At 47.1% G+C, this 18,765-nt stretch overlaps 1 protein-coding gene across 1 annotated transcript in view; it reads right to left on the bottom strand.

The window, feature by feature from the left end:
* The window catches only part of LOC126267693 (transmembrane channel-like protein), a 269,360-nt gene that overhangs the window by 98,711 nt on the left and 151,884 nt on the right, over positions 1–18,765 (bottom strand). The window contains exon 11 of the mRNA XM_049972995.1: positions 10,484–10,852. Within this exon, the coding sequence (XP_049828952.1) occupies positions 10,484–10,852 (369 nt within the window). The remainder of the gene's footprint in view (positions 1–10,483; positions 10,853–18,765) is intronic.

Raw genomic sequence — 18,765 nt, 5'->3', positions numbered from 1 at the left:
GGCCTGTTGTCCGCGACCGTCCGACCTCTGGAAGACTTGTGTATCGGTATGAAGAGACCTTCCACGAATCCAGGTGGCACGTAGGACTCGGGGGTCATCAGTTCTTGGTACATGGTGATCCATCGGGGCATCATTACATCGCGGAAAGTCCCATAAAACTAGAGCGGCAGTCCGTCTGGCCCGGGCGACTTGTTGAATGCTCCCTTGTTAAGCGCGACCCGTGTAAGTCCAGCTAAAAGCGACGCCGCTGCTGCCTTGTCGAGAGTGTGCGACACATGAAGCAGTATGTCGTGATTGTCCGCTTCCTCATATTCACCTCGTCCTAAAATCGGCGATAGTGATCTGCAAAGGCTTCTGCAACCGAAACCTGAGTCATTACGAACTTACCATCTGCCAAAATAAGGTCCGTGATCAGCTGCTGTCGGCGTCGGCGGCTGTCGAGCACGATGTGATGCATAGACGGGTTTTCTCCTCCCGCTGGGTCTTGACGTTGCGACCGCACGACGGCCCCCTCCAAACTTTGCCTCATAAGAGACAACATTTTACCGTTACTTCGGCGGCATTCCATTTGTCGGTCTGATGACGGTGGTTGGGTGGCGAGTTCTAGGAGCATTGTGTAATAAAAGTCCAATGTGTGGCGATGCCACGCTGCGATGTCTTTTCCATATTGTGTTAGCACACGCCGAAACGCTGGTTTTGCACATTCCATCCACCATGCTAGAGTCGAAGGATATCGGGGAAGACGACGTTCGCAATCAATCCATGTGCTGGCTTTAATCTGACGGCATTCCGGGTCTTGTAGGTGTGCCACAGTCAGCTTCCAGGATCAACGGCTGCGCCATATCCGCTGCTGCTGTAGAGTGACCGTGCATATGAAAGTGCTATGATCGGAGAAGGCAAGCGGCCAACGTTTGGCGTCCAGCACTTCCGGCGCTAGATCCTTGAGACGTTAATACGGTCAGGGTGACTGGCTGAGCGACTAGTAAGGTATGGGGGTCCGGGACGGTCACCATGAATTTTCTCCCAAGTGTCGGTGAGAAGCAGATCTCGAACCATTAGCCGAAGTTCTTGACTAGTCGAGAAATGTCGGACCTGGTCTTTGGGGTGGAGCACACAGTTAAAGGCGCCGCCGAAGATATATTGATCTGAGCGACTAATAAAGAGGGGGGGGGGCGATATCCTTCGAGTAGAACTGCGATCGATCTCAGCGTCGGTCCGTTCCTGATGGAGCGTAAATGTTAATGATGAGCGTGTCCAGCGCTGTGATCGCCAGTCCCCTGCTTGACGGAAGGTAAGTCACTTGTTCGATGGCAATTCCGTCGCGCATTATTAGTATTGACGTACCGCTGCCTTTTCGGTCCGCCGGTGACATATATGTCACATAACCGTAGAAGCAGGCCGCGGTGGTCTAGCGGTTCTAGGCGCTCAGTCCGGAACCGAGCGACTGCTACGGTCGCAGGTTCGAATCCTGCCTCGGGCATGGATGTGTGTGATGTCCTTAGGTTAGTTAGGTTTAAGTAGTTCTAAGTTATAGGGGACTGATGACCAGAGATGTTAAGTCCCATAGTGCTCAGAGCCATTTGAACCATTTGAACACAACCGTAGAAGACGGGAGGGCCGATATTCTTGCAACAGAGCAATGTCAGCATCCGAAGAACGAAGCATCTCACGCAGCAAATGGATCTTCACTACCGTTCTTATCGTACTGAGGTTAATCGTGGCGATACGGTACGCTCGTTGTCGAACCGCAGGTGCTAAGTTATCCATTGAGATTGTAATTGTCTACGAAGCTTCCGATTGTACTGGCACCTCCGCATCTCCCCAAACTTCACCTGCAGTCGTTTCTAGAGAGCCGACGCCAATGGTGTGGGCCCTGTTGGCGTAACTTGCATGATGCCGTCATCGCCGTGGTCATCCGCCCACGCCGTGGAACTCCGACTTCCCTAGCCTTCTCAGGACACGGCATGGGTGCCTGCACTCCAGAATGCGGTGGGCAGCAAATGTACTGCACATCGCCATCCGATTGCGCCACCGTGGATATGTGTGATTTGTCCTCAGTTCAGTTCGGTGGTGCCACACTGCAGCAAATGGCGGCTGCCTCTGTGGTAGCGTCGTCATAGAAGGTTGAGTCGTCGTCCTCTGGAGGCTGTGTCGCATCCCGTTCGGAAGTTTCTCTACGCCTCCGCTTCCGTCGCTTCGGACAGCGTTGCTTCTTCGTGTGTCCTTCTGTGTCAGACGATGGCAACGACTCACGACGTTCCAGCACAAAGGCCGCCGTTGGCACAATAAGCGAGTCTACTGTCATGTCTCGCGTCATCCGTCGACGGGGGCGGCGCCATCGGAGTTGAATCCGTGACTTGTAGAACGGATGTGTCGTCTTCCCCCTGTATTGGAGGATGGAGCTGCGACTCAACAGTGGATATCGGCTGTCGTGGTGAGATGGTGGGGGTCGTGAGGGCTGCTACATAAACCACAGGAATCAGCGTCGGCTGCGATGGCGGGTCCGCGGCAGCCGGCGGCAGTTGAGTGATTCGACGTTGGGTACAGTCGGATCGGAGGTGTCCCTCCTTCCCACAACCAGAGCAGGTCTTCAGTTGCCCTTCGTAGATGACAATGGCACGACAACCACCGATATTCAGATAGGAATGTACATGTCTTTTAAGGTCTATTCGGACCTGGTGGACTCCGTTCAGTACAGGATATGTCTGGAATTGCGTCCATTTTTCCGCAATATAACGATGCACCGTGCCACAGGGGCGCAGCGCTGCCACGACGTCCTCTGCCGGTAGTTCGAATGGAAGTTCAAAAAAGTCTGATCCTGCTGAGTCCCACGGCGGAATAATCGTCGCGCACAGTCCTCACATTGCCATCAGCATGGCAGAAACGGAGGTCCTGTTTCGTCTCCCGAAGGATCACATGTTGCGTCGTTGATGATCTTGGCATATACGATGCTACTCATAATGGACAAGTGAATGCCAAGAATGTCGGTCGCTGGGTTTTTTGCCGCTTCTCATAGGAATCGTTCGACTTCAAGTGCTTTGGGTAATGCAAATTCGTTGCGGAACATAAATTTGTGCGTCGATTTCCTGTACTGGTGCGCCAAGGTGATCTATATGCGAGAACGGCACGCGCGAAACGGCCGAGTACAATGTAAACAACACGAGCACTCGCTCCGCGGCAGGAACACAAACAGCACCTCTTCACCGCAGCGCTGCCAAAGGCCAACGACCACTCAGCTATCGGGGCAGACTATACAATGAATAAGAGAGAAGAACGCTCCTAGATTGTTCTTCTCCCCCTCTCTCTTCGCTTGTCTCTAGTAATAGGAAGCAGACATATTGTACCACGAAAGTAAGAGGTTGGTAGTATGGTACGTTAAAGTTACGTTTCGATGTAAAGTGAGCCCTCTGTCATTTTCCTTGCACTGAATTAATTTTTCTTAAGACGTTTATAGCTCCATAATTTTAGCGGTCTCTGCTTCAACGGACTCCATTATGCGTCGACCTATAAAGCGAAATCATAGCGGAATCTCAGAGATAGCCCGCTTTAACATTTAACAAATATTTTTTCACAGCAATGAGCCGCAGAAGAGAGCGACATTAGTTTTAAGATTTTACTTTTCAGCTTTCGCCTAGAGCCAGGATTCGACTACAACAGCCTGAATATGATGGTGAGCCGTGTGGTTCGATCGACGATATTCCTCCCACCGGTATGGGTGATGCACGTTACTGGGAAGCCGTTGGTGAATTTCACTTCCTGCATGTCTCCTGGCACCCGGATCTGCGGCGGCTGACTTCGTCGAACAAGAAAGAGGGTAAGGGCCTTGCTCGTGCTGTAAATTATGGACGGAATAGACTACTGGGTTCAGTGCTGCTGACTTCATTTTTCTTCTCCTACTGAATCTGTCCTCGAATGTGTTAATTTTAACTTGCTTAGTAGGCAAGGTTCTACTGAGAGCTGTATGTCATGTGATGATTAACGTTTACTAGGGTACCGTGGTCTAGGGGTAGCGTCTTTGATTCATAATCAAAACGGCTTCGGTCCCGGGTTCGATCCCCGCCACTGCCTAAATTTTGATAAATAATCAGCATGGGCGGCCGAAGACTTCCGGCAAAGATGGCGGAGGAGCGGATATAGGTTCAGGGCACTCTCTTGTCCTAGGGGTGCGAAATTGCCCCTAAAGGCGGAAGAATCAGCAATGATCAACGACATGAGGATGCAGAAGGCAATGGAAACCACTGCATTAAAGACACGTGACGTGTATCCACAGGACATGTGGCCTGTCGTTGAAGCAGTGTCATGATGATCTCTCCATTGGCAAAAGATTCCGGAATAGTCCCCCATTCGGATCTCCGGGATGGGACTGCCAAGGGGGAGGTTACCATGAGAAAAAGATTGAGTAATCAACGAAAGGATGTTCTACGAGTCGGGGCGTGGAATGTCAGAAGCTTGAACGTGGTAGGGAAACTAGAAAATCGGAAAAGGGAAATGCAAAGGCTCAATCTAGATATAGTAGGGGTCAGTGAAGTGAAGTGGAAGGAAGACAAGGATTTCTGGTCAGATGAGTATCGGGTAATATCAACAGCAGCAGAAAATGGTATAACAGTTGTAGGATTCGTTATGAATAGGAAGGTAGGGCATAGGGTGTGTTACTGTGAACAGTTCAGTGACCGGGTTGTTCTAATCAGAATCGACAGCAGACCAACACCGACAACGATAGTTCAGGTATACATGCCGACGTCGCAAGCTGAAGATGAACAGATAGAGAAAGTGTATGAGGATACTGAAAGGGTAATGCAGTATGTAAAGGGGCACGAAAATCTATTAGTCATGGGCGACTGGAATGCAGTTGTAGGGGAAGGAGTAGAAGAAAAGGTTACAGGAGAATATGGGCTTGGGACAAGGAATGAAAGAGGAGAAAGAGTAATTGAGTTCTGTAACAAGTTTCATATAGTAATAGCGAATACCCTGTTCAAGAATCACAAGAGGAGGAGGTTTACTTGGAAAAGGCCGGGAGATACGGAAAGATTTCAATTATATTACATCATGGTCAGACAGAGATTCCGAAATCAGATATTGGATTGTAAGGCGTACCCAGGAGCAGATATAGACTCCGATCACAATATAGTAGTGATGAAGAGTAGGCTGAAGTTCAAGACATTAGTCAGGAAGAATCAATACGCAAAGAAGCGGGATACGGAAGTTCTAAGGAATGACGAGATACGTTTGAAGTTCTCTAACGCTATAGATACAGCAATAAGGAATAGCGCAGTAGGCAACACAGTTGAAGAGGAATGGACGTCTCTAAAAAGGGCCATGAGAGAAGTTGGGAAGGAAAACATAGGTACAAAGAAGGTAGCTGCGAAGAAACCATGGATAACAGAAGAAATACTTCAGTTGATTGATGAAAGGAGGAAGTACAAACATGTTCCGGGAAAATCAGGAATACAGAAATACAAGCCGCTGAGGAATGAAATAAATATGAAGTGCAGGGAAGCTAAGACGAAATGGCTGCAGGGAAAATGTAAAGACATCGAAAAAGATATGATTGTCGGAAGGACAGACTCAGCATACAGGAAAGTCAAAACAACCTTTGGTGACATTAAAAGCAACGGTGGTAACATTAAGAGCGCAACTGGAATTCCACTGCTAAATGCAGAGGAGAGAGCAGATGGATGGAAAGAATACATTGAAAACCTCTATGAGGGTGAAGATTTGTCTGATGTGGTAGAAGAAGAAACAGGAGTCGATTTAGAAGAGATAGGGGATCCAGTATTAGAATCGGAATTTAAAAGAGCTTTGGAGGACTTACGGTCAAATAAGGCAGAAGGGATAGATAACAGTCCATCAGAATTTCTAAAATCATTAGGGGAAGTCACAACAAAACGACTATTCACGTTGGTGTGTAGAATATATGAGTCTGGCGACATACCATCTGACTTTCGGAAAAGCATCATCTACACAATTCCGAAGACGGCAAGAGCTGACAAGTGCGAGAATTATCGCACAATCAGCTTAACAGCTCATGCATCGAAGCTGCTTACAAGAATAATATACATAAGAATGGAAAAGATAATTGAGAATGCGCTAGGTGACGATCAGTTTGGCTTTAGGAAAACTAAAGGCACGAGACATGCAATTCTGACGTTACGGCTAATAATGGAAGCAAGGCTAAAGAAAAATCAAGACACGTTCATAGGATTTGTCGACCTGGAAAAAGCGTTCGACAATATAAAATGGTGCAAGCTGTTCGAGATACTGAAAAAAGTAGGGGTAAGCTATAGGGAGAGACGGGTCATATACTATATCTACAACAACCAAGAGGGAATAATAAGAGTGGACGATCAAGAACGAAGTGCTCGTATTAAGAAAGGTGTAAGACAAGGCTGTAGCCTTTCGCCCCTACTCTTCAATCTGTACATCGAGGAAGCAATGATGGAAATAAAAGAAAGGTTCAGGAGTGGAATTAAAATACAAGGTGAAAGGATATCAATGATACGATTCGCAGATGACATTGCTATCCTGAGTGAAAGTGAAGAAGAATTAAATGCTCTGCTGAACGGAATGAACAGTCTAATGAGTGCACAGTATGGTTTGAGAGTAAATCGGAGAAAGACGAAGGTAATGAGAAGTAGTAGAAAACTTAACATCAGGATTGATTGTCACGATGTCAATGAAGTTAAGGAATTTTGCTACCTAGGCAGTAAAATAACCAATGACGGAAGGAGCAAGGAGGACATCAAAAGCAGACTCGCTATAGCAAAAAAGGCATTTCTGGCCAAGAGAAGTCTACTAATATCTAACCGGCCTTAATTTGAGGAAGAAATTTCTGAGGATGTACGTCTGGAGTACAGCATTGTATGGTAGTGAAACATGGACTGTGGGAAAACCGGCACAGAAGAGAATCGAAGCATTTGAGATGTGGTGCTATAGACTGGACTGATAAGGTAAGGAATGAGGAGGTTCTACGCAGAATCGGAGAGGAAAGGAATATGTGGAAAACACTGATAAGGAGAAGGGACAGGATGATAGGACATCTGCTAAGACATGAGGGAATTACTTCCATGGTACTAGAGGGAACTGTAGAGGGCAAAAACTGTAGAGGTAAACAGAGATTGGAATATGTCAAGCAAATAAATGAGGACGTAGGTTGCAAGTGCTACTCTGAGATGAAGAGGTTAGCACAGGAAAGGAATTCGTGGCGGGCCGCATCAAACCAGTCAGTAGACTGATGACCAAAAAAAGAAAAAAGGGCCTAGAGTGCAGATGTATTCCGTTTGTAGATTGCTACTGTCAGTGTTAACCGCCATTGAAAACAGTTTGGATGGTCCTTGTCTAAGCGCTGCCTGGTTATTGTATTTATATCACACGACGGAGTTAAGCTGGCCAGTTGCTATAGATATATATGGGTAAAATTTTCCTTGGATATATTTTGGTACGAATTGCAATAACATTACTCTTACGTTTCTATCTGAAGTGATAGTGTGTCTGAGAGACACGTGTCTAACCCTAAATGAGGAGTTTCATAAATTCTTACAAGTTACTGAGAGGCCAGTTGCTATTGTGTACCGGCCGGAGTGGCAGAGCGGTTCTAGGCGCTACAGTCTGGAACCGCGCGACCGCTACGGTCGCAGGTTCGAATCCTGCCTCGGACATTGATGTGTGTGATGTCCTTAGGTTAGTTAGGTTTAAGTATTTCTAAGTTCTAGGGGACTGATGACCTCAGCAGTTAAGTCCCTTAGTGGTCAGAGCCATTTGAACCATTTTGTTATTGTGTGTTTAAATAGTCTTAACCTGATTCTATTAAAGAAAGTACAAGAATTCCTTCAATGACAGTATGTGGATATGGTAATTAATTCTGATTTAATCACAAATTTAAGTATGGTTACGTGCTGTAAGTCGCCTGATCTTTTGTGTCGGCGGGCGGGGGGGGGGGGGGGGGCGGTCTCGATATACTGTTAGCCTGCACGCTAGTTACTACCATATTGTTAGCGGGTGTGGGGTCCTGGGTTGCGTATCTAATTTGCTCAATTGACCTTACATACATAAGATAATAAATTTAGTTGATGTTCATTAATTAGTTGATTAAATTCTACAGATGACGTGCTATAATGGGTTATTGCGTTTCTAGTTACTTAAGGCAGATGACAGTCTGTTGTACATACCCACTAGTTCTGGGATTTTTCGTGCCTTTTCGTGACCGTTGCTGCTCCCGTTTGGGGGTCCATGACGAGCTTGTATTGGAAACAGCTGACTGGGCGGGTGTCCGCTTCCGGGAGTTGTTTGTTGAATCCCACGGGGTTGCTTGGTCACATGAAATTCTTTGTATCGTACATTGTAGGGTCCCTGCCATTTAAGTAACGTGGTTGTTTCCTGTACTCTGAATTACTTTGGTAATACCAATCACTACAGCAACGAAATACTACATTTCCTCGTTAAATTTTAGTAAATTGTTCTTCAGGTTGATCATAGTTTTTGAGTAAATAATTCTTAAGTCCGTTCACTAAATGTGTAATAGGCCATAAATGAAGTGGTTTATGAATGTTTAAATTCTGAAATAACTTGTTCTCACCTAAATGGTAATTTTAAAAATGTGTTGACGGTTTTATTAGTTATTTGTCTTGTTTAAATGTGCTACATAAATGCTCAGAACAACTGTCAATGGTGATTGGTGTGTGACTTGGTCCAGTCCCGCACCCCACAGCCTATTGTGCTGAGCTTGTGTCGTTATGTAAAAGTTGATTTCCATGCTGTGCTGACACATCGGATGCTAATAGGAGTATTCTTCGAGTGTTGTGTTTATCCAGGTCCCATCTCCTTAAATTCCCACCTTTTTGCAGTTTCTTCAGTTTTAATCTACAGTTCATAACCAATAGATTGTGGTCAGAGTCCACATCTGCCCCTGGAAATGTCTTACAATTTAAAACCTGGTTCCTAAATCTCTGTCTTACCATTATATAATCTATCTGATACCTTCTAATATCTCCAGGATTCTTACATGTATACAACCTTCTTTTATGATTCTTGAACCAAGTATTAGCTATGATTAAGTTTTGGTCTGTGCAAAATTCTACCAGACGGCTTCCTCTTTCATTTCTTACCCCCAATCCTTATTCACCTTATGTTTCCTTCTCTCCCTTTTCCTACTTTCGAATTCCAGTCACCCATGACTATTAAATTTTCGTCTCCCTTCACTACCTGAATAATTTCTTTTTTCTCATCATACTTTTCATCAATTTCTTCATCATCTGCACAGCTAGTTGTAATATAAACTTGTACTACCGTATAGGCGTGGGCTTCCTGTCTATCTTGGCCAGAATAATGCGTTCACTATGCTGTTTGTAGTAGCTTACCCGCACTCCTATTTTGTTATTCAATATTAAACCGACTCCTGCATTACCCCTATTTGATTTTGTGTTTATAACCCTGACCAAATGTCTTGTTCCTCCTGCCAGCGAACGTCAATAATTCCTATTATATCTAACTTAAACCTATCCATTTCCCTTTTTAAATTTTCTAATCTACCTGCTCGGTTAAGGGATCTGACATTCCATGTTCCGATCCGTAGAACACCAGTTTTCTTTCTCCTGATAATGACGTCCTTCTGAGCACTTCCCGCCCGGAGATCCGAATGGGGAACTATTTTACCTCCGAAATTTTTTACCCAAGAGGACGCCGTCTTCATTTATCCATACAGTAAAGCTGCATGCACTCAGGAAAAATTACGGCCATAGTTTTCCCTTGCTTTCAGCCATTCTCAGTACCAGCACAGCAAGGCCATTTTGGTTAATGTTACAAGGCCAGATCAGTCAATCATCCAGACTGTTGCCCCTGCAACTACTGAAAAGGCTGCTGCCCCTCCTCAGGAACCATACATTGTCTGGCCTCTCAACAGATACCCCTCCGTTGTTGTTGCACCTACGGTACGGCTATCTGTATCGCTGAGGCACGCAAGCCTCTCCACCAACGGCTAGGTCCATGCTTCTTGGAGGGGGGTAATAATACTGTTATATTTTCATTTTCAAGTAATATTCTTGGAAATAAATCAGTCCATTATGTTTGATGATTTTACGGCTCAGTTGCGAGTTTCGCAAAAGTAAAACTAATTTTGAAATGATTTTATAAAATAGTTAAGAAACTCAAAAGTCAAAAATAAAAATGTGTATTTAAATCTCTATGAATGATAGATTTCAAGTACAAATCATTCAACAATTTCTGCATACTGGCCCACACATTTATACTCATGCATGTTTTTAAATATACCGACCAAATGAAAAAAAAATATAAATAAATAAACTCCTTCCTAAGGGCCACTTCATCGTGCTGACGTTTAGTAACCAATATCATTCTAATTTCCTGACTATCTATGTGACTGGAAATCATGATGAGTTACGTTTTCATCTGTCCCGGATAAACGATATTACAGTGCAGTAGAAAGTTACAGACAGGTAGAGCCCTAGCTCTGTATTTGTGTGTGGCGTACCTGTAAGCTGGCTGAGACGCTCTGTTGTTCTCCTTCCTCCGGGTCGGTGTAGTTCAGCAAGTAGTCGACTTCTGTTGTGACGGTGAGCTGCATCGAGGAGGTCGACAAGAAGTCACTGGTGGCTTCGGTGAAGGCTCCTTCGCTGGTGTGTCGGTGGACGGCCAGGTCTGTGGCGGAGGGAGGAGCCGTGGAGCCGGAAGCGAGCAGCAGGCCGAGGGACAGCGCGGCGGCCGCGGCGGCAGCGGGAGACGGGCACTGCACGGCCACCTGCCGGCAGCTGCTGCCCTCTGCCGCGGTCGCAGGCGTCGTCGTCGTCTGCTGCTGCTGGATGCCCTTTATCAGCGGCCGCAGGTCCTCCAGGTCTGCGGTCTGCGAGAGGACAACAACTGTGCTTGAACTCAACATGCTGAAAGCGTACTGCCTTCCTTACCGTTCTTTCAGGTGCACTAATGAGCCAAAACATTTTGATCACCTGCTTACTTACTATGGAAACTCCACGTCCCCCCTCCCCCGCCCCCACATTCCCGCAGGTTTAGTGATAAGATGGCCCAGAGGATATCCCGTCAAAAACTGGGCAGGAAGAAGGTGTACTGAACTGTGAAAAAAGAAGCAAAATAGGAACAGTGCACGGTCCGATCTCAAGACGTGCAACACAGAGCGAATTGGAGGAACGACGCTGATGTGGTCATAGTCTTGAACTGAGGAAGGGGGAGATCTGTGTTAGACTCTCCATCGCGCCCCTTTTTCTTTTTTTCATCACGAAATTATGAACTGTCCATACGGTCATGGACGTGCCTGTTCGCTGTATTCAATTTGGTCTGTGTCGTGGCGTAACTTCCGTTTGCAACAGCGCCGTATATTTACACCACAGGTCACTAAAATTGCTACACCACGAAGATGTGCTACAGACGCAAAATTTAACCGACAGGAAGAAGATGCTGTGATATGCATATGATTAGCTTTTCTTAACATTCACACAAGGTTGGCACCGGGGGCGACACCCACAACGTGCTGACATGAGGAAAGTTTCCAACCGATTTCTCATAAACAGCTTTTGACCGGCGTTGCCTGGTGAAACGTTGTTGTGATGCCTCTTGTAAGGAGGAGAAATGCGTGCCATCACGTTTCCGACTTTGATAAAGGTCGGATTGTAGCCTATCACGATTGAGGTTTCTCGTATCGCGCTCGCGTTGGTCGAGACCCAATGACTGTTAGCAGCATATCGAATCGGTGGATTGAGGAGGGTAATACGGAACGCCGTGCTGGATCCCAAAAGTCTCGTATCACTAACAGTGACAGGCATCTTATCCTCATAGCTGTAACGGATCGTGCAGCCACGTCTCGACCCCTGAATGAAGAGATGGGGACGTTTGCAAGACAACAACTATCTGCACGAACAGTTCGACGACGTTTGCAGCAACATGGACTATCAGCTCGGAGACCATGGCTGCGATTACCGTTGACGTTGCACCGTTGACGTTGCATCACAGACAGGAGCGCCTGCGATGGTGTACTCAACGACGAACCTGGGTGCAAGAATGGCAAAACGTCATTTTTTTCGGACGAATCCAGGTTCTGTTGACAGCATCATGATGGTCGCATCCGTGTTTGGCGATATCGCGGTGAACATACATTGGAAGCGTGTATTCGTCATCGCTATACTGGCGTCTCACCCGGCGTGATGGTAGGGGGCGTCATTGGTTACACGTCTCGGTCACCTCTTGTTCGAATTGACGGCACTTTGAACAGTGGACGTTACATTTCAGATGTTTTACGACCCTTGGCTCTACCCTTCATTCGATCCCTGCGAAACCCTACAGTTCAGCAGGATAATGCACGACCGCATGTTGTAGGTCCTGTACGGGCCTTCCTGGATACAGAAAATGTTCGACTGCTGTCCTGGACAGCACATTCTCCACATCTCTCACCAACTGAAAACGTCTGGTCAATGGTGGCCGAGCAACTGGCTCGTCACAATACGCGAACCACTACTCTTGATGAACTGTAGTATCGTGTTGAAGCTGCATGGGCAGCTGTACCTGTTCACGCCAACCAAGCTCTGTTTGACTGAATGCTCAGGCGTACCAAGGCCGTTATTACGGCCAGAGGTGGTTGTTCAGGGTACTGATTTCTCAGGATCTATGCACCCAGATTGCGTGAAAATGTAATAACATTTTAGTTCTAGTATAATATATTTGTCCAATGAATACCCGTTTATCACCTGCATTTCTTGTTGGTGTAGCAATTTTAATGGTCAGTAGTGTACGTACCTCCAGTGCCACACTGAGTCATGCTGCGGCTCGCGTTGGTGCTGTTTGTAGGTTTCCGCCCTCTGTTGGAGGCCAGACTGTACCATTTGGTTGACGTGGTTGCGGTTGTTTGTCTTCTTCCCGTCGTGACTGGCGCCACTTGTTTCGCAAACGTTGCCTCTCCGCTAGGCAGCAGCGGCGGTTATTGATACGTAGTAACAGTTGCCCCATCTTTGGGGTGACGTCGTTGTTTTTCCGTGTCGTGTGAGTGGGGCAGTTCGGTTAGGGATTCAGGAGGAGACAGGTCCGCACAGTGTGGGAACACGCTGGAACCACTGGCAGCATTGAAATCTGCAGCAATTTGCGGAAGAGTTGCAGTTCTGTCACGTTGAACGATTCTCTTCGGTCGTCGTTGTTCCCGTTCTTGCAGGCTCTTTTCCGGTCGCAGCTATGTCGGAGATTTGAAGTTTTACCGATTCCTGATGTTCACGGTAGACTTGTGAAATGGTCGTACGGGAAAATCCCCACGTCATCGCTACCTCATAGATGGGCCGACTTTAACTCCACGTTCAAACTCATTTAAATCTTGGTAACCTGCCATTGTCGCAGCAGTAACCAATCTAACAACTGCACTAGACACTTGTTGTTATAGACGTTGCTGTCCGCAGCGGCGTATTCTGCCCGTTTACGTATAGGCCTCTGTATTTGAATACACATTCCCGTACCAGTTTCTTTGCCGATTCAGTGTATTTAAGATGTGTGTACAAATTGAAACTTAAATTAACAACGTTTAAGGAAACAAGTAAACAGTGGAAATACTCTATACAACGGCGGAGCCTGGCGAGAAAACCCATTTGATCGTGTTTACGACTCAACAGCCGACTCCGGCCGCACAGACTTTCAAATACGGCACTTTTCTCGGACTCTTTTGCGAAATTCTTCAGTTACACCCCTAACAAGCGTTGTACCATTGCATTCGTTTTTGGAAGACGTATTCGAATATCGACTGGAATCAAAAAATCTCTTTATCCTTATCTCAGATGATGAAAGACGTAAGGGTGTTACCCAGAACAACGATTTCATGTGGCGCTCCGCCTAATATCACTTGCCGAAAGCCTTAATACGATACCTTGGATCAATGAAGAGAGAAATGAAGTCCAAGTCTTAAGGTGATTCATCCTGTGTGATTGTAAACAAAAACACGCATGGTGTGAATTCTCTTCGCTAAGAATTCTACGCTATTCATTATTCATCTATAATGATAACAAAGGGACTCGAAGACGGTCAGTGGCGACAGGTAGATATTAGGACATTCTAGAATATGATTTCAGTCGCTGATTAGTTGCAACTGATGTCTTTGTGGACGTAATTTCATCTGGGGTTGCTTTACATAAAGATCAAATGTGTAACAGTTTTCGTTTTATAATCTTGCAAGAAAATACACATTAAGTGGGTATGTGGCTGTACTGTGTCAATGTTGTGTCCAAAATCCAGAAATAACTGAACTATAATGAAACCCTCTTTTCAACAGCGCATTCACATATTCAGTGGAAACTGAAATATATAGTTTTGATTACAGCATAAAACCAAAGGTCAATAACATTAATATTATACTACTAGTGTAATTGTTACCATGAAATATAACAACGTTAATCTCATAGTGTGTCACCAGACTAATCACAAATCTTGCTGTACATCATGAGTTGCAGTTTAAAAATGTTTATTTGCCAGATCGGTATTCGGGCATACAACTCGTCGTCAGTGACCTATATTGCGCACGTGTACACCGTCCGTCGAAAAGGTTCCCAGTCATATGAGCGATGTCAGCGGCAGCTTGAACTGACATCTGTAACCAACAGATGTGCATTTGACGACTCATTTGTAAGGAGGCAGTGTTAAGTAGTTGGTACAAGGCTGTAGTGTGTCAGTGTTGTGTCCCAAATCGAAATGGAGCAGAGTCTCTAAATCAAGTGTTCAAGGCATTCTCTAGAATCACATGAATGCATTCATATAATTGATTCACCTCGATGGGCAATGAATGTACCACCTTCAGCTCCGATGCACAATTACTTCTGACCTCCTGCGGGAATCTCAAAGTAGTGAGCATAGCAGACTGGGACGGGGCTGCGTATAGGTGGCGCTAGGTGGGAATGTGGGTCTGCCGAGAGGCGTGCTGAGGCAAAGAGCGCAATTGTAGCAAGTGGCGCAGTGGTAAATGCAACTGTCTAGTAAGCAGGAAATCCCGGGTTCGAATAAGTCGCCTTGCGGCACGCTAGCGGCACGGACGTCTTCTTTACGTCCTCACTACGCTGCTCGCTTGCGGAATTGTTTACGTGATTCTGCCATCTTAGCGCGCTATATTTCCTTCGACAGAGAATGGCATATACCCACAGAAAATCGGCACTGAAAATAAGCTTTGCGACTGAATATGCCCTACAGACAGCACTGGAAATCGAACGGTTTATCAGAGATGAAGTCAATATTGATTGAAACGATCTTGTTGGCATCCACCTGTCTATAGTGAGCAGTGTGGTAATCGTGAAATTGGTTATCGAAGATATATCTGATAAAATTCTAAGTGCAACTCGAAGTGGTCTTGTCACTCTGATGGGCACAGGTGACTTAATTGTGGAACATGCGGGAGTTGGTCTGCGTACGATACGTGTATTTGAACTCCGTTTCGAGGTTTCTTCAGAGGAAGTGGTATCTGCTTTCTGCCCATTTGGAAAGGTGATTAGTCATAAAGCTGAAAAGTGGGTTTAGTTCATTACATACCCGGTTCTCATTGGAGTACGACGGATCCGCATAGATTTAAACAAACATATGCCGTCCTACTTATATATTGGTGGCTGCAGTGCAAGTATTATTTGTGATGGCCAGCCGAAGACATGCTCGGTATGTGGCAAAGAAGGACACCTCCATTCCAGCTGCCTGCAACGCAGAATCACACAATTACCGCCTGGGCACCTGACAGCCACGACCGCTCCGACGACGCTGCTGCTGACGTTTGTCCAAGTTCTCCATAAAGACCGCCGACCTCAATCACCACTGGCTCCTACTACTCCCACACCATCGCCTCCGGTAAATCTTCGTTCTGTAGCGGACGGACCGACGCTCTTGCCTCCTCCTACCGACATGTGCAGTGGTGAGCAATCTATAGGACAGGGGACGGCAGTTGACCCCATCGTTGTGCCTACCGATGCTTTTGTGCCTGAACATCATGATCAACAGGCGTCTTCGGACACTGAAGATCACGTGCGCAAGCAACGGTCGCCGAAGAGACGTCGGAAACGGCGGATCGCCCCGTCTGACACCTGCCGGATGCAGTCTCAAGACGATGGGGATCACAACTATTAATGTGTTCCCCCGATGGACGGTTCCATGGTGGAAGCACCAGTCAGCACTCCGTCGGAGATCGGAGGTACAACCATCTTTTCTTGCACCAGGCGCTGTACCTATGGACGGTGAACAGCAGCTGAGCCAGCACCACTCTTCCACCGCCGATGTGACGCCGTCTTCGGACTCCACAGGTACTCCACACCATTCACGCACCGTTGCATGGTCTGACGGTGTAGACGACGAATGAGCCACCGCTGAGACAGCAGCGAATGCTGCTGCACCTACCCACGACTGCTAATCGACAGGGTTACTGGACGGGGATGTGCAGCCTGCTGGGACAACGTCCCTGTGAGCTGCTGCTCTTCGTGCCTCCATGAGCGTCCCAGTAGTACCAATTGAGCGGCAAGCTGACAAGATTGGCTCCATCAATGTCAACACCATTGGCACCCCTGTCAAACTACAATTGCTCAGTGAAATATTGAGGGCGTCGGTCCTCGATGTTGCCCTTTTGCAGGAGGTTCGCCTGGCGACGTTTCGAATATCTATGTCTATGTTTCCTAACTCAAGCCGTGTGCTGACGGTGTCAGTGGGACAGCTATTCTTTTAAAGGAAGGTGTTGAGGTAGATGACGTGATTTACCTACCATGGGCTAGGGGTCTTGCTGTGACTGTCCACGGTGTCCGAATCACCAATGTCTACGCTCCCTCGGGCACGGCCAAGCGACGGGAACGGTCGCCATTCTACTCAGAACAGGTCGTTCCTTTGTTTGTAGGCCGCTACGACCATATTATTCTTGGCGGCCACTTCAATTGTGTGTTATCCCAGAAGAACCAACACCCCCATTCCACCACATGTTCAGCAAGTCGTCTTGACCGTGTCTACGTTTACCAAGGAATCGTAACTGCCACGCTTGACGCCGAGCTAAGGCCTACCGCCTTCTCCGAACATATCGCCTACATTTGCACTGTTTCGCTCCAGAGGCAGAAGGTGTGGCACGGTCGAAGCCTGTGAAATCTGAATGTCGCCCATCTCAAGGATCCGGAATGCAGGCAGGTCGTAGAAACGACGTGAAGCAACTGTGTGAGACGCCTTCCAGCGTTGCCTTCAACACTCCGGTTGTGGATGGACTGCACCAAGCCAGCTTTACGGCGTTCGATAACGAATTACGGTCGCGACAAATTGCTGTGGCAACGACATACAATGGAATACTATTTCACAACTCTCCGGGAACTCTCTGTTCAACGACAGGTTGAAATTTGACGGATTAAGGCGAAGATAATTTCTCTTATGCGTCACCGCCTTGAAGGTACAAAAGTACGCACAAGATATCACGATTGTGTACTAGGAGATCACCTCGTCCATACATCACATTATCCGAGAGAAGCAGTGGCGCCGGAGAAAGATGGACAATGCCCTCGACATGCCGGATGGTCGTTGATTGGCGTCCCAGAATGACATCGTAAAAACCTTTGTCGATCACTACAACCAGTTCTATGCAGCATACCGCAAATTCCACGACATCATGGGCTCAAGCTGGACTGAGATGTATGAAGAACTGATGAACCCTGACCTTCCCCTCCCACCTGATTTCGTAGAAGGCTTTCCTATCCCCATCCCCAAGCCATCGGAAAGTCGGGGAGTTGGACATTATCAGCCGTTGAAAATGATATATTGTGACCTCCAGATTTCTACCCGGATTCTTGCCGCTCGCCTTCGGCGCGTCATCCCTCAAGTCATCTCTCTGAATCAGACGTGCTTTGGTGGTGACAGTAACATTCTGACAGCACTCAGCAATTACCGTGACGTCGTAGCCCTGGCCACGACCTGCCGCAGTCACGGTGCCATAGTGGACTTCGACCACGCCTTTGATAGAGTGAGCCATGACTTTCTAGAAAACGTACTCCGACGGAGGGCCTTTCCCCACAGGTTTATACACATCGTCTTGCGGCTCCTCCGAGGTGCCACGTCGCAAGTGCCGGTTAACGGCCGTGTGGCGGGCCCTGTTAATGTCATGCGCGCGGTCCGCTGTCGATGCTGCTTTTCGCCATCGCCCTTGAGCCACTGTTCCACGGTTTCAGGAGTTGGGGAACGCTTTCATCTACCGCGCCTATGCAGATGACGTGGTGTTCTTGGTTCTATCGGAGGATGAAGTGCGAGAGGCACTGGCGTGGATCAACCAGTACGGGACCGATGCTGGCAGCCGTGTGAACCTGACGAACTCTAGTGCTATGTCCGTCGGTTGAGGTCTTCCAGCAGAAAGTGTGGTTCCATTGTCATTAGTGGACAAGCTCAAATGTTCACGAGTGATATACAACGCACGATCTCATTTAACTATAAACGCCTGATTCAAGCTATCCACACGAACGTTCGTGGCAACCTCCTGAGAGCATTGGACATGTTACAAGGGGTTGATTTTTTTAACACTCATCTAGTCTCGCTGCTATCCCTTTGAGCACAGATTTTACGGATACCAAAGGCAATGGCACACACACTTCAGGCGGCGTTCGGCTACTTTGTAAGTGCGGGTCTCATCTTCAAAGTCCGCTACCACACTCTGACACTTCCTAATCGAGATGGCGGCCTCGGCCTTGTCAACGTCCAAGCGAGAGCAGCTGCCCTTTATGTAAGTACGATGGTTAAGTAGTGGATCCGCCGCCGAACCCGATTATCAGGTTGACGAACTGGCCCCTCCCT

This window comes from Schistocerca gregaria, chromosome 4, assembly GCF_023897955.1.
Source record: "Schistocerca gregaria isolate iqSchGreg1 chromosome 4, iqSchGreg1.2, whole genome shotgun sequence".
Taxonomy (NCBI): Eukaryota; Metazoa; Arthropoda; class Insecta; order Orthoptera; family Acrididae; genus Schistocerca; species Schistocerca gregaria.
The sequence above is the reverse complement of the archived record's forward strand: the minus strand, read 5'-3'. Positions and strand labels throughout refer to the sequence as shown.